At 42.9% G+C, this 16,544-nt stretch overlaps 1 protein-coding gene across 1 annotated transcript in view; it reads right to left on the minus strand.

Annotated features, from left to right (window-relative positions):
- Positions 1-16,544, minus strand: part of TTLL11 (tubulin tyrosine ligase like 11) — a 193,253-nt gene that overhangs the window by 101,155 nt on the left and 75,554 nt on the right. The window contains 2 exon segments of the mRNA XM_079789791.1: positions 7,772-7,887; positions 8,641-8,736. Of these exon segments, the coding sequence (XP_079645917.1) occupies positions 7,772-7,887; positions 8,641-8,736 (212 nt within the window).

The following is a 16,544-nucleotide window of genomic DNA, read 5'->3' on the forward strand; positions in this document are numbered from 1 at the left end:
CACACAGACATTTAAGGCTCACTGGAGCAAGGTGTAAGGAAGTTTCCAAGTACATTTGCTATCCCTTTACCACCTGGAATGGCTCTGGACGGGCCGCTGCAGGATTCCGCACTGCACTTCCCCAGAATGGGGACGGACCAGCCATATGCTTGTCCGCTGTCCCATTTGCTCCCTGCGGACAGACGGCTTGGCTCCTGTCTAATGGTTTCTGAAAAGACACTCTCACATCAGCTCAGGAAACTCCACCTTCCCCATAAGCCTCAGAAATGGTTCCTGCTCAACTAACTTCATGCAAGAGAGGCGCGTGCTGGTTACTTCTGACTTAATTCTTCCACATTTTTCAATGGAAGAGAGTTGCCTGGTTTTATGTCCTGCACACAACATAATGCACCTATCAGCAGTCATGTCCTGTCTGCTCTCACTAAAACGTGCATGCACATTTTTCAGTTTGCTGACTGCCATCTAAAACGTGAGAACTTTCGAGGGTTGGAGGGGGGCACAGCGTATCTGAAGCCAGGACACCCAACCTTGGACAAAGTGCTTCAGCTCTCTATAGCCTCTGATGATAACAAAACTATTGGGTTAACTTTTTGAAATTATGATGAATTTCTGGCCTTTTCTCCAGGAAAAACACAATTTTGTGTGGTTTTGGGTTCACAGATACCCTTAAATCCTTCCTGTACTCCTGATTAGAAACAAGCTCTGGTTTCCTTAGCTTGACATTCAAGGCATCACCTCTGGTCTCCATCCCCCTTCCCAGAAGTCCCTCCTCTCTACTAATCCACTTCCTACACTTTCTCCCCAGCTGACTCACATTCCCAAAGTTCCCCCCAATAGAGCCCTGTGCCTGGTCTCCCTCACCAGGGATGGCCTTCTATCCATTTTCATGCTTCAAATTCTATGCATCCTTTAAACCCATCTCTAGTGCCACCTCCTCTTAGTCATTTTTTTTTAATTCTTCAGAAAATAATCTTTTCCTACATTTTCCTCCCTTGGCAGTTTGTCACACTTTCCACCTCATAGATATTTATGTGTGGGTCTTGCCTCCTCAATTGGCTTGTGAGCTAATTCACTTCTGTAGTCTTCTCCCTGACACACAGTAAGTGCTCAATAAAAACTCTAAATAATCAATACCTGTTTCTCAAATGCACACATGGTATAACTGAAATGCAAATTGATATGCAAATATTCATCTCCCAGTGTACTAGATTCTTGACTTATATGAAATATTCAAAGATGCTTGTGGTCTTGCCACAAAGGAATCCTTAGGAATCAACAAAACCCAAGAATTTTACCAAAATTTCAGCTGTGCACACATGGACAGGCCATTCTCCTGAAAAAAAGTGTTCCTAGAACACTCTCTGATAAGAAAGGTGATGTTCTACATGTACGAAGGTATATTTAGTTGAGATAGTGTAGAAACCTCTCGTCTAGTGTTGAGGGGATTTCAGTAGGACGTACTGCCAATTTAAGGGCAGAGGTCTGGGCTCTAAGGACCTCTGATTAATGTGCTCTCAACAATCCTGGACAGAGTTACCATCCTCGGATGAGCTGGATCTGAAATAAGACAACGGATAAAAGGACGTTCCTGGTGGAAGAAATGAGCCCCTCCCCTCCCCGCGATGGCATGGAATGGAGCCACCAAAAGATTCCGTGATCTCTGTTCTCTTAGAATGTCTCACCTATCCTAGATTCCATGTGGAATGGACCTCAGGTGGGGATTCACCTAACATGTTGGTTCTGAACATGGCATAGGGGCCATCCTTGGAGTCAAGGTAAGAAGTGGAGCCTGAGCTCCCAGGGAAGCTCTCAGAGGACAATCCTCTCTGCATCAGGGCAAAAGCTGCCCTGCAGGCTGAGCCCTGCCTGTGTAATAAGCCTGGTTGTTATGGTGACAAGAGGTAAATGAAACTGGGAGAGGAGGGGGAAACGTTACTGTGGGAAAGGGGCCTCTGTGCCTTATATAAGGCAGGTTCCAAAAATACACTTTTGAATAGGAGGCAAGCAGTGTACACCCAGCTCCCAGGCACTGCATGGCATCGTGATAGCAAGAAAATTCCCCTAGAGTCCTCCAAGCCTGTCTCTGGCTTCATTTTTATTACTCTGGGGTCCTAACTTATTATGATTCCTGAGAAAGGAATCTGGTTACCAGAAATATCTACATTCCAGAAAAGGAGCAAAATATGAGTAAAATGGCTCCTTTAAGGGGTAAACTGACTTCCCCCAAATTAATCAATTGATGGCATCATCTTGTTTTTAAAATAATCAGGGAATGCAATTTATTCACTTCTACTTCTGATAAAATTTTAAAAAAAGTTTTTTCAAGCTACCCAAATACCTTTTAATAAGGGGAGCAGGGGAGGATTTTCTGTTGATTTTCCTGATTTCCATCCCTTATCTTATGAGTTTAGCTTTGAATTGAAGTAGCAGCTGAAGGTCAATGGAGCACTGTAGCAAAGCGAAGAGAGAACCCTGGGGTAAAAGTCAGGGGACCCACAGCTCATCTGCTCTGCCTCTAACCAGTTTTGTGATTTGGGGCAAGTTACTGACCTCCTTCTTAGTTTTATCTTCTACGATTCAGAACCACTATACACACAATTCTGTTAGGCTGCCCCATAGCTGGTGACGTAGCTGTCACCGTCAGCATAACTATAAAGTCTGACTGGCCACCTGGTGACCTGAAGAACTCGAGTTTGTCTAAGGCTCTCCCCCATGTGTCATTTCATGTGACGACCATGACAATCCAGCCCAGGAAATGCCAGGATCCCATATTATAGACAAGATCAGAGAACAAAGCCACTTGGCCAAGCTCCTGGAGCAATGATCAGAGATTGAGGACATCACCCCAGACCTGATGGGTGCCATGTCCAGTAACTTGTGGACACTGCTCCTCTGTCAGGGATGGTAGGAGGAAGATTCCTGAACCAGGGAGTTGATTGGCATGATGGTTTCTAAGGTCCCTTCCAATTCTAATAGTCTGTGCTTCCATTCATAAAATAAGGGGGTTGGATTAAACCAAAGGTTTTAAAAACTTCTTGTAGCAAAAAAGCTTCTTTTCCCTCAAATGAAATCTATGGTAGAATGCCAAAATAGAAAACAGATCATTCTGGTTGAAAAAGAGATGGCTTTCACCCAAATGTCCACCAAGTGACAAATAAATATAAAATGTAGTATATCCAAATAATAGAATATTATCTCTCTATATAAAAGCCTAAGCGACCGGTCGACCAGCCAGTAGCTATGATGTGCACTGACCACCAGGGGGAAGATGCTCAATGCAGGAGCAGAAACCATAGGCATGGAAACATGGAACAGACTGATGAAATTCAGAGGAGAGGGGAGGACAGGAAGAGATTAACCAAAGATCTTATATGTATATGTGCACGAATTTGTGCACCGGTAGGATCTCTCGGCTTGGCCTGTGCCCTCTCACAATCCAGGACCCCTCTGGAGATGTCGGAGAGCCAGTTTCGACCCAACCCCCGCAGGCCAGGCCAAGGGACCTCGCTGGTACATGAATCCATGCACTGGGCCTCTATTTTGGTCATAAAAATAAAGTTGTGATACATGCTACAACATGGGTGAACCAAAAAAACATTTGCTAAGTGAAAGAAGCCAGACACAAAAGACTGAGTATTATATGAAGTGTCCAGAATAGGTAAATAGGTAAATCCAAAGACAGAAAGTAGATTGGTATAGGGGGCAATGGGCAGTGCCTGTTTAATGTGTACAGAAGTTCCTTTCAAGGTGACAAGCATTTTTAAACTAGATGGGGTGATGGTTGCACAACATTGCGAATATATTAAGTGCTGCTGAATTGTGCACTTTTATTTTTTTATTGAGTTTTTTTTTTTTTTTTTTTTTTTTTGAGAGAGAGAAACATTGATCTGTTGCCTCTCATAGATCAAGACTAGGGCTCAAACCTACAACCTGGGCATGTGCCCTGACCGGGAATCAAATCCCCCATCTTTCAGTGTACAGGACGATGCTCCAACCAACTGAGCCACACCAACCAAGGCGAATTGTACATTTTTAAATGGCTAATTTTATATTATGCAATTTTTACCTCCACATATGTGTTTGTATAGATATATGATGGTTCCAGAGTCCCATCCCACTAGCCTCCCCATTCCAATGTCCCAACAGTGCCTCCAAAGAGCCCTGGTATGAAAATGAATATACTAACTACTTACTACAAAACTAGAGGCCTGGTGCATGAAATTCATGCACTGGGGAGGGGAGGGTCCCTCAGCCTGGCCTGCGCCCTCTCACAGTTCAGGAACCCTCGCTCCTTACCGCCCTCCTGCTCGCTCCTTACTGCTAGGCTCAATGCTCCTTAGCACTGCCATGAAGGCAGGAGAGGCTCCCGCCACAGCTGCTGTGCTCACCAGCCGTGAGCCTGGCTTCTGGCTGAGCGGCGCTCCTTCTGTGGGAGTACACTGACCACCAGGGGGCAGCTCCTGTGTTGAGCGTCTGCCCCCTGGTGGTCAGTGCACATCATAGTGACTGGTCGTTCTAGTTGTTCGGCTGTAACAGTTACTTAGGCTTTTATTATATACCAGTAGATGTTATCAGAGTTCCAAATAGTTCTCATATGACAGTGATTTTATTCCTAACCCAACAAATAAATATGCCTGGGCCTGTTACATCTTGCTAGTTGGAAACAGACGTTTCCATTGGCAACCAGCATCAATGTCAAAGTGATCTAGTAGCTTCAGTTTTAGGATATATTATTGGTTTTAAACTCAAAATTTTACTTTAAGTATACAGAAAAGATAACAGGAAGTAAGCATTATTTTTTGTGGGTTTTTTAAATGTTTTAGTAGATAACTTTATTGTTGGGTAGTAAACGAAGCATTATTAAGTGCCTACTATATATTACAAATTTTGCACATTGTTTCATTTAAAAAAGGGATATATATATTTATACTATGTGTAATACTTTAAACAATAAAAAAAATAAATGTTATTATCCCCATTTTATAGAAAAGGATACTGAGGCTCAAAACTGCTCTGCAACATCCACCTGGTCAGAATTTGCATCTCAGTCTCTCTAGATCAAGAAAAAGCTCTTTCAACTATGCCAAAGGGTATCAGCAAGTTCTCACCCCAGAAAAGGCATGAGGACTGATTTCAGTCCCGCCACGAACATAACTGCAGCCTACAGGCCCCCGGGGTGTGTGAAGATGCATGATGCACACACATCCTAGGCCCTTCTAATGCCCCCTCTGCATCATCTCAGAGGAATTTAGAGATCTGAGCAGTTGAGGCAACCTTTTGCCTTCAGTCTGTGCAGAAAAATGAAGACCTACCTCAGCAGTCTTGCTGACAAAATGTACTTAAGAAGGAGCTACTGAGGGACAACTTTTGCTAACAAGTTGAAGAGAAAGGCTAGCATACCATTTGTTTTCAAGGGTTTAAGTCACATCCTATGCAAACGCAAAAGCTCTGGCTTCTAAAGGTAACTTCCAGCTGAGAAGTCTATGTGACATCATTTCCTACAGTTGGAGTGACATGGTCTCAGTGGACACGGGTGATTCAGTGCAACCCTGTGCCTTTTTTGTGGCCATAAACATGGTGCTTTTCCAAGCTATCCTGAAACATTTCTACACAAAGGAGTGGAGACGAATTTCAGCCTTTTTCTCTGCCTGGTAAAGTTATCAAAATGAACATAATAATCTCTTGCGTAGAAGTGCACCTCACATATTACTAAGTGCTTTCATGAACAATCATTGCTGGTGTGTTTTTTTAAAGATGAAATTAAGGGAAAATATAAGTAATCACATTTAGCTATTAACATATACCCTTAATATTGTAGGTAAGGAAAGGGTGAGATGAAAGAATTTTTATATTAGAATTGAAGTCAGATTCTTGAAGTTCAAACTGCTCCTGGTTATCAATTAAAAGAAAAGTCAATGCTTTTTAAATTAAAGATGAAGTGCTGCCACTTATGACTTAATAAGTTGTAAATGCCTTTCCCATCCTTCCTAATGGCTCTGTGTCCCACTGCTATTAAAAATCGCATCCACAGCTCACATGAGCTATGCCGAATGCCAGGTGTAGGAGGTAAAGCAAAACAACTTAGAACAAGAAAAAGAAAGCAAATCACGTTCAGGTCCACTTAATGCAAAAATGATTTTGGTGGCAGAGTTTGAGAGGGCTGGGCCACACAATGGCCTTTGAACTTGTTTCCCACCGAAGGAACCAGAATGCTAATGTATCAAGGTCACCTTTAAAAAGCTTGTACCAGCATGACACCAAAATCTCACCAGTCTTTCAAGACCTAATCTCTACTAGTGAGATCAATAACCATTAGATACTCATCATAGATTTTTGAGAAATGAGTTATATTGCAATTAATCTGACCAAGCTGCATAAATCTGCCGCTTTTCTTTAAAGATGGCTCAAGAACGCAGCTGCAAGCATGCACACATGGACATTGTCTGGCTGCCATAGTGTTTGAGTTGCCCCGAGGATTTGGCAGACCTGCCACGCTGTCACTTTAAATGTCTAATGGGTGAAAGCCACATCTGGCAGGCTTGGCCCATGCAAATGAGAGGTGACCATCCTTGGCTGAGTCTTGCCAACAATGACAGTGTGCACCTCACATGGTGAAGTGCACTATGGAGGGGAACTCAGTCAAGCAGGCACCACCCAGCCTGACTCAGAGTATGACAAACACTCCATCAGAGTGACATTTCCTGCAGGGCAGTGGTGCCAACCATGGCTGCACGGTAGAGTCGCCTAGGGAACCTCAAAAATGTCTGTGGCCAGGCTTCCCGCCCCGGCTAATTAAAATCAACATCTGTAGAAGCGGGGGCCCTTGCACTGGTGTGTCTGAAAGCTCTCCAGATGATTCGAGAATGCAGCCAAGAGGAGGGCAGTACTGCAGGGTGGTTCTAACAGTATTTGAGCTTGAGCCCAGTTGGTGAGGGGCTGCAGTCCAGGAACCTGCAAAACACCACTTGCTTAGGGAAGTCAGCATTCCTCACAGCCTGGAACCATAGCTGACAAGCACTTTACTTGTCTGGGAGCATTTGGGTCCATCTGATTTGTGGCGGGGTATGGGGAGTGCTATTTGAAACGCCTGTCTTTGATTTTTCTGCCTAAAACCACCACAGTGATATTTACTCAACCCTTACTTTGTGGAAGCCAGGAATTTACGGAAAGCAAAACAAACAAAATACCCAAGTGAAATGTCATTCATTTCAGGGGTGATTCCATGGGAGGGGGGCATGCTTTCACCAACATCCCAATATGACGTCCACTGGGTAGGTGGGACTGACAGGAACTATAACTGTTGTAAATATTATAGAAGCACCAGAAGTCAATAAATTGGCTCTGCAAATGTCAAAACGAAAAGTTTATACTGCAAAGAGTGCAGCCATCATGAAGAAAATAAAAAGGAAGCAATCTACTCACCACGTCCATAGTACCTGTGGCCCTCTTCTGATTGTTTTACTCTCTCCCTCTGCTTGAGGATTTCAAAGAGAAGCACCACGTCAACAGTGGTGGGACCCCGTCACTAGGGGGATGTGGGCTTTTAGACTTTCAGATCCAGATAACAACTACCTAGAAATTCATAGGCAAGTCTCCATCTCTGAATCACTATGTTTGGAGCCTGATATTCATAAATGAAAAATGATTCATTCGATTATTTCATATGTAAATCTCACTCATGACGTTAACATGTTCCAAGAACTTAACTTACCTGCTGCATAGGGCATGGGGAGCAGAGTTGATAGAAATAGATGATACAAAAAGCACTTACTGGTTTTCTCTTTTCTTCCTCAGTGGGTCCATGAGGCGCAGGGTGTCTCTGATCACGGCCACTTTCACCTCCTCATCGACAAGGCTGGGGACATTTTCAAACACCCCTGGAGAAAGCTTGAATGGGTAAGAATTCCATGTTACAGAGGAGAGACTCAGGGATTCAGTATCAAGTGACTGTCTGTACCCAGTGGTCGAGTTTGCTTATGTTAATCTAGACGAGACTATTTTAAAGGCTCCCTGTATACAACCTTAAAAATGTCAGTTTCCTTTTACAAATTAACAAAATGCATGAGGAGGAAAAATAGTAGTATGTTTTTCTGGTTATTACAACTATACATGCTCACTGTAGAAAATTTAGAAATATTGAAAGGAGTTAAGAAAATTTTAAAAATCCACATAATCCCCCTAAAACCTATTACTAGTATTTGGTGTATTTCCTTCCAGTCTTTTTAATGCATTTTTTTCGGGGGGGGGGGGGTGTAATATAACCACTGTTAAATGTACTATTTATCTTAGTGATTCAAGCATGTCGACATGGCTAAATCATATTCATAGAATTTCAATTAGTTCATCTCCCGAGGCTAATTAGTTCATGTCAAAACTGATGGAAAGGCTCAGCTGCTTCTACATTTCCAGATCTTAAAAAAAACTAGAAGAACAGCATGCTGGGAAATTACCACAGGTCGGATAGGTCTTACATTAATAGACTACATTCAGAGCTCAACAAAACTGGAGTTATTTAGACTCAAACAGAACTTTGCTGTGCAGATTTGGGAAAGCTGAATCTTGTTTAGCCAAGTGAATAATATGAGAGCAGAAACATCAGCTATAAGGCAATATATTCAATGAGATACTCAAAAGACTTACTTCTTGCTCATGTTCAATTCTCATGCTGGGATTTGCATTAACTTCAAGTAGTATAGGCTTCAGATTTTTCATTAGAAGAATGTCAAAGCCTAAAATCTGCACAGGATAAAAATAATTCAGAATTACTCCCTCTAGCTGCAATTTCTTTTCAGGAATTGGGGTTGGTGTAAAGGTCAGTAAAGTGAAAATAAATTGAAATGTGGCCCCCAACCTGGGCCTTGACCCTGGCTTCTCTTGTCCGCAGCCCCTCTTCCTCTGGGCATACTTGTCAAGCCAAATGGACGGCAGAACATTTTATAGGAGCCTTGATAATGGGATGAGTTCCCACAGTGCATTGCAGCACTATCACCATCATCTGAAGTGCTATAGATGATGACCTCTTTCTTCTTTAACAGGTTTTTCATTATGTTAAGGATCAGTAGTAGTCCATCAACTTCTCCCTCTCCTTTTGCTCTCCTCTATTAAGTTGCTTCTTAGCTAGATCTCTGAAAACCCAAGGCTACCTTTCTCAACCTTGGGTGTATATCAGTATCATTTAAGGACCCCTTCCACAACCACTGTGCATCCCCAATCCACACCTCTGAGTCAGAATCTTCCAGAGTGGAATGCAGGCAAATGTATTTTGAATAACAAATTCCCCTGATGATTCTGATATACCATCTTAGCTAAGGAGATGGGAATATTTATAAGCACCTACTAGGCACCAGTAACTTCACCATCTCATTTAATCCATGTGACAGTGTATTTAGAGATTATACTCTCCATGAAGCAGAAACTGAGTCTCAGAAAGGCCAATGGATTTCCCCAAGGCCGCCTCCCTAGTAAGTGACAGAGCCGGATTTCATACCCAACCAGGACAAGGCTACATAATTTGTGGAACCCAATGCAAGATGAAAACACAAAGTTCCTTGTTCAAAAAGTATTAACAATGTCACGATAGTGAGAACAGAGCACGAAACCAGGCACGGAGCCCTTCTGACCATGGGGCACTGGGTGATTGTGCAGATCACATGCTCACGAATCTGGCCCACACCCAAAGCTAACTCCAAAAGCTAACCATTTGTTGGCCATCTGCCCTTGAACCCAGCATGCTGACTCGGTGAGGCTTTCTCCTCTTCTAGCCTCTTTCAATTCCTTACAAGCCCTAAGCCACCCGTGCATCTGCCTGAAACAACCCTTCACCTAGATAATTCCTCCTCATCCTTGAGATCACAGGTCCTAATTAGATTCAGACTCAGACAGTGAGGATGTCAGGTTCTTTCAGATTCTTAAGAGACCTCTCATTATCTCTACAGGAGGTGATAAGATAGAAAGCTTATAACATAATTGATGCAATCCCAACGTTTCAAAAAATAATGTGGAGAATAAAGGTGAGAAAAGAAAAAGATATAGCTGCACCCTCCTCTGTAGACTCAAAAAGATGGGAGGAAATCCATTTACTTGTCTAGATAGAATATGCATCAGTTAAATGATAATTATTAAACTGTGGCTTTATCCTTATTAATGAAATCAGAGCCTAAATGACCATTTGGGGGGATAATTCAAGACAAGGTTATTCTTCAAAGAAGGGCAATAAGGATGAGAAGCTGGGAAAAGTCATCCTCACTCTATTTTTCTTTCCCTGGTCATGAAATGAAAAAAATGGAAATCCAGTAGAAAATGTTACATGTATTATAGATCTGCTTAATAATATATGACAAGTGGATATGAGTGATGAGGCCTTTAAGAGACTCTGGTGACATCATCTGTCTAACTTCAGACCTGGTCTGAGACATGTGATGTGGATGAGGCCACAGGGAATGGCGGGCTGCTGTACCAACGTTTATCATCCTTGGTTATCAACGCTTACTTTTTGCTACATCTTAGAAGTTTGGACTCATACTTTCTCAGCCTGCGGGCTCTTTCCAGTTCAACACACAGTGGTTTCGTGAATGTAAAGCTATAGAAATGCTGGAGAAGGGGTGACAAAACCTCATCAGCCATACTGACCTAAACCTGCCAGTGGCATAATATTTTCCAGAACCCAAACTTTGGTGCATGTAGTTGAAGAATGGTTTGGAGTCAGAAAGACCTAGGCTGCAATTCCAGCTCAGTCTTTCATTCTAGCTAAACAACTCTAGGTATGTTCTAAATGGAGATAATAGTGGCTACCTTGCCGAGCAGTTGATCATGGAAGGAAAAGGTACCTAGGACTATGTTCATCATATAGGAGGCACTCAACATATGCTGACCCCCCTTCCAGTTTCCTACTCGTCTCACTGACCAGAAATGACATCTGTGGCTTTGAGTCCAGAGGAGCTAATTTCAAATTTTAGTTTTGCCTTTAACTTGTGTATCTACAGGCAAGTTACTTAGCAGCTCTAGGCCCCAGTTTCCTCACCTGTAAAATGGGAATAAGAACAGTCCTTACCTTCGTTCATTCATTTGTAAAATAGCTATTGAAATGCTCCCTATGTCCTGGAACTATTCTAGCTTCTGGAAATACAGTGATGAACTAGACCAAGTCCCTGCCCTCATGAAGCAGGGAAGCAGGACCAAATAAAGAAAGAATGTATTTTGCACAGTGCCTGACTGTAAGCATTTAATGAAAGTCAGTTTTAGTATATGTATTTTTTCACAAATTCAAGGAAATATGATTTTCTTTTCAAAAGTTCGATGAAATATGTTGCACCAATGGATCTCAATAAACAGAATCACAGAACGGGGAGGAGCTTAGAGTGGATCTTGTAAAATCTGAGAATGATGAGCTGGCAGAAAATTGGGATTTACCTGATCCAGTATTTTTCAAAATGGGGTGTTGGTTTTTTTTTTCCTGGGGAAGCACTGGAGAAAGTTCCATTGAAAAAAATTACTAAGCTAGTCTAACATCTGCTTTATGCAGACCAGAAACCTGCAGCTTAGAAAGGGGGAGGTCTCTCCCTGGTTCCATGGTAGAGCAGGAATTGTCAAATGGTGAGAGAGAGAGAAGAGAGAGACCTTTTCGATCATGTGATACTCTGCCCTCCTCCAAGTAATTCAGTCAGCACGTATGTATTGCTCGCCTCCTACTTGAGGGGGACCCTGGGGACTCAAAGATCTCTAGTCTTCATCTCTGACTTCTAGTAGCTTCCAAATTTGGGGAGAACACTAATGTGAAAGCTCCAAGCTACATTCCAAGGAGAGGGGATTCTCTCCTGAGATCCAAAACTACTCATCCATCTGCATCCAGGGTATTCCAACTGAGATCCCAGACTCCTCAAATCAAACATCTCCAAGCTCACTATCTGTGGTCGGCAATCTCTAAGGTCCCAATGACCCCGACTTCCTGCTGTTCATGCCCTTGTATAATCCCCTCTCCTTGAGTGTGGACTGAACCTGGTGACTTCTTTCTAATAATATAGGGCAGAAATAATGGAACATCACTGCCACTATTGGGTTATAAACTATCATGACTTCCACCTTGGCATGCATTCCCTTAACTCCCTTGCTCGCTCACTCTGAGGGAGGCCAGCCTGTGTTGTGAGCTGCCCAATGGAGAGGCCCAGGTGGGACAACAGCCGGGGGCAGAAAGCGGGGACCTGAGCCAGCAGCCATGTGAGTGAGCTTGGAAGAGGATCTCTTCCCAGTAAAGCCTTGGGATGACTGCAGCCCTGGCCAACAGGCTCACTGCAGCCTTGTGAGAGATTTTGAGCCACAGGCAGTTGGCTAAGCCTAGACTCCTGATCCACAGAAACTGTGAGACAATAGTTTACTAGTTTAAGCTGCTAAATTTGGGGGTAGTTTATTACACAGCAATAGATAATTAACATACCATCTTTCTAAAGTTGACTTTGCCTACACAGTATTCCTTATCACCCAATCACACAAGCCAAAAATTTCTCCTTCATCCTTTCTATCTACCTGCACACCAACTCTTGTACATTCTACCTCCAAAGAACTATCTAAATCTGCCCTCTCCTCACTGCTCCTAGTCTGGATTAGGTCTGCACCATCTTGTACCGGGACTTTCCCATTTGTTTCCCTGGGCACAGGGGGCTGACACAGTATTTTTATAAAATGCAATTAGAATATCAACACTCCTCTGCCTAAAATCCCCACCTACAGAATGAAGCCCATGTTCCACAGCATGGCCTACAAATTCCTCTCTGATCTGGCATCTGTATCACACTCAGCTTTATTTCCTCCCATCCCAACCCCCATTCACTACTGCACATTTCAGGCTCCAACTGTGCCGAACTATGAGTAGTTCTAGAATGCTTTACTCCCCCTCTGCCTTTATACTATTTTGCCTGGAAGACAATTTTACTTATCAAATATTTAATGAGCACCTACTAAATACTAAGTACTGTTCTAGGCACTGGGAATAAAGCAGTGAACAAGGCAAAGGATGTTTTAACATCCTGCCCTCTTGGAGCTTACATTCCAGTGGAGAGAGAGACACAACATGGGAATTATGAACTAATGCAAGGTAAGAACACTGAGTGTAACAGTGGGAGAAAGGGAGGGTCTGGTGGTTTAGATAGGATGGTCAGGGAAGTCCTTTCTAAGGAGGTGACATTGGTCATCCCACTGTCTTCTGACTTGTACAGTTGCTGATGTTAACTTGTTGGTTATTCTTTGTTCCTCTGAACACAATGTGTGTTTATTTTCTCTCTAGCTGCTTTTAAATTTTATCATCATTGGTGTTCCATAATTTAATTATGATAAGCCTTGAGTGAGCATGTGTGTGTATGGTTATGTATCCTACTTGTAGCTTCTCATGCTTCTTGAACTATGGGTTTATATTTTTTGTCAAATTTGGAAATCTTTGGCCATTTCTTTATACAATGTTCTGTATCTTCCTTGTCTCTTATGCTCAGGGAACTCCAATTATACATGTTAGACCACCTGCTATTGTACTACAGGTCACTGATGGTCTGTTCATTTATTTTTCCTGCCATTTTCCTATCTCTGTTTCATTTTGGATACAGTCTATTGTATGTCTTCAAGTTCACTGATAATTTTTTCTTCAGTGTCTAATGTGCTGTTAATCCCATCCAGTGAAATTTTCATTTCAGTTATTGTATTTTCTTCTCTAGAAGTTCCATTTTGGTTCTTTTTAATAACTTCCATTTTCTCTTCATTAAGCTTATATTTTCTTTAAAAATTTTGTACATAATTATACACCTTAGCTCCCTCCTTTTCAGAATTCTGCCCACAGAATTCCAGCCACCTCAGCCTTCCCAAAATTTGATCTCCATTTCCTCAACTCATTGAGGTCACAGGGATCTGTTAGGTTTTTCTCTCCCATGTTCCAGAAATTGCCCCAAACAGAAAACCAAGGCAACTGTAGTTTTAGTCCCCTTTTCCTCAGGAATCCCAGTGCTGGGCTATCTATTGTTCAAAGTCTTAAAACAGTTATTTCATGCATTTTGTCTGGTGTTATACTTGTTTGCAGGGGGTTAGGTCCAGTCCTTTTTTTTTTTTTAATGTATTGGTTTTGTATGTATAGGTCCAGTCTTTGTTACTCCATCATGACCAGAAGCAAAAGTCTCAAGAGGTGATATATGAACAGGGACTGAATGAAGTGAGCAAATAAGTGATTTGGAGAGTTAAGCTAAAGCACTTCAGGCTGAATGAACAACAAAACAAAGGCCACTTGTGAGGAACATCAAGGAGCAAGAGTGAGAGCAAGTAGTAGGAGATGAGGTCAGGTAAAAAGACAATGGACAAATCATGTAGCATCTTGTAAGCCATGGTAAGGAGCCAGGATTTTAAATGCAATGAGAATGCTATTGGAGAGTTTGCACAAGGGAAATAATTTGATCTGACATGTTTTAAAAGAATCACTTTGGTTACAGTGAGAAAAAGAGGCTACAGATAGAAGAATGGGAATAGGGGCATCAACTAGGAGGCTACTGCTGTGGTATAAGTGCAAGGTGATGGCTGCCTAGCCTAGGATGGTAGCAGTGGAGCTGGTTAGAAGTGGTTACATTTTAAAGCCTATTTGCAAGAGTTGCTTACAGAATGGATGTAGAAAGGAGGAAAAATAATAACTAAGGATGACTCAGATTTTTGTTCTGAGCAACTAATTGAATGCTATTCATGTACTGAAACAGGAAAGACAATGGAGAGTTGTTTCAGGAGGGAAATCAAGTTTCATTTTGCACATGTCAAGTGGGAGATGCCCACTAGAAATCCAAGTAAAAAGATTAAGTGTGCAGTTGGTTATATCAGTGTGGAGCTCAAGGAGAGGTCAAGACTGGAGATACAAATTTAGGAGTCAAGGGCACATAGCTGATCCTTAAAAGCCCTGGGGCTGGATGAGATCAGAGAGTGATTGTAGATAAGACAGAAGCTCTCGGAGTATTGAGTCCTGGGAATCTCCAACACTGACAGGTCCAGAGGAAGGGGCTGAGAGGCAGGAGGGAAACCAGGAGAGCATGGTATCCCTCATCTTTTTCTGCTTGGTGAATTCTTCATGCTGTAAGCTCCTGCTTAAGCATCTCCTCCTCTGAGCAGCCTTCCCTAACTGAGTTAGGCTGTTAGTGACTCCCTTTTCTGTGCTCTCCCAGCATTCTGCACGTGTCCTCTTACAGCATTTATTACAAGGAATTCCCACATATTGGTCTTCCCCACTCAACTGTGTACCTCTTAAGGGCACATCCATACCCACATACCCCACAACTAGCTCGTCTCAGTGAGTACCCAGGGCGTGTGTGAGAGTCCAAAAGAAAAAAAAAAGCCTGATATCAGAAGTGGTCAAGGAAGGCTTAACAGAGAAGATGGGATTTGAGCAGTATCTTATTGGAAAGCATTGGATTTCAAAAAATTACAAGAATAGGAGAGAGCATGGCAGGCCAAGACAGAAGAGAACAAACACAAATTATGCCCAAGAGACAGGAATTGGCTCTATTTGGTGAGCCTAAAAGGTTCAGGAAGGATGGGGGGGGGGTGAGGGGGGGAAGTGAGGTTGGAGCCAGGCTGGGAGGCAGCCAACACTAAGCTAAGGACTTGGTTCTTAAACTAGGTGCCTAGGAACACTGGTGTTCCAGACAATTTCATGGCTCCATATAACCTCAAGGCGCTTCCTCAGAGACAAGTTTGAGAACTGTTGTTATAAATAACATGATATAATAATTAAAACTGTCATTTATTAAGTGATTACTGTGTGCTCAGTACTGTGCCAAATGTTCCATATGGCTTTCTCTCATTCAATCTTACAACAGTTCTGTGAGGTAGATACAAATAGTATCTCTATTTGCAGATAAGGAAATTGGGGTAAAGAGAGGCTAACTTGCCAAGCTTGCAGCTAGAAGTGCTGGAAGGAGGAGCTGGGATTAGCTCAAACCCAGGGCATCTGAGAACAAAACCCAAGGCCTTGCAAGACCCATAGACTGTTTCTTCCCCTCCTTCCCATGGGCTGTCTGGGGCTGAAGGGGCAGGAGGAAGTCACAAGAACAATGAAGAAAGAGGAGAAGCACCTGAGGACCTAGGGAAGGTGTCTCCTCCAGACATGGGGGCGGGGGGAAGGAGAGAAGGTCACAGCCAAGGAGAGAATTAGACACGGAGCTATAGGCAGATAGAGACCGAGCAATGGAATTGGGATCGGATGTTCTTGAACGCTGAGCTGGAAACTTTTCCTCCGCCTGTGCATTTCTGCCACATGAATCATCTACACCCAGACAGACCTCACTGTTTAAGCCAAGGTCACACTTCTGCCCTCAAGAAGACTGACATGAGGATATGTTGCTGGGGGCGACCAGGGAAATGACAGGGGGAAAGGCCAGAATGACAGGGCGGCCACGTTCCTAGGCAACACATTGCAGGAAACCTGCCCACAGCCCGAGCTACGCCAGCAGCCGCTATGGGCTATCACGATTTCCCAAGTAGTTATTGTGGCTATGATTGGAAAGGGGTCACAGTCACATGTTTAAGATAAATGT

This window comes from Cnephaeus nilssonii (genome assembly GCF_951640355.1).
Source record: "Cnephaeus nilssonii genome assembly, chromosome: 14".
Lineage (NCBI taxonomy): Eukaryota > Metazoa > Chordata > Mammalia > Chiroptera > Vespertilionidae > Cnephaeus > Cnephaeus nilssonii.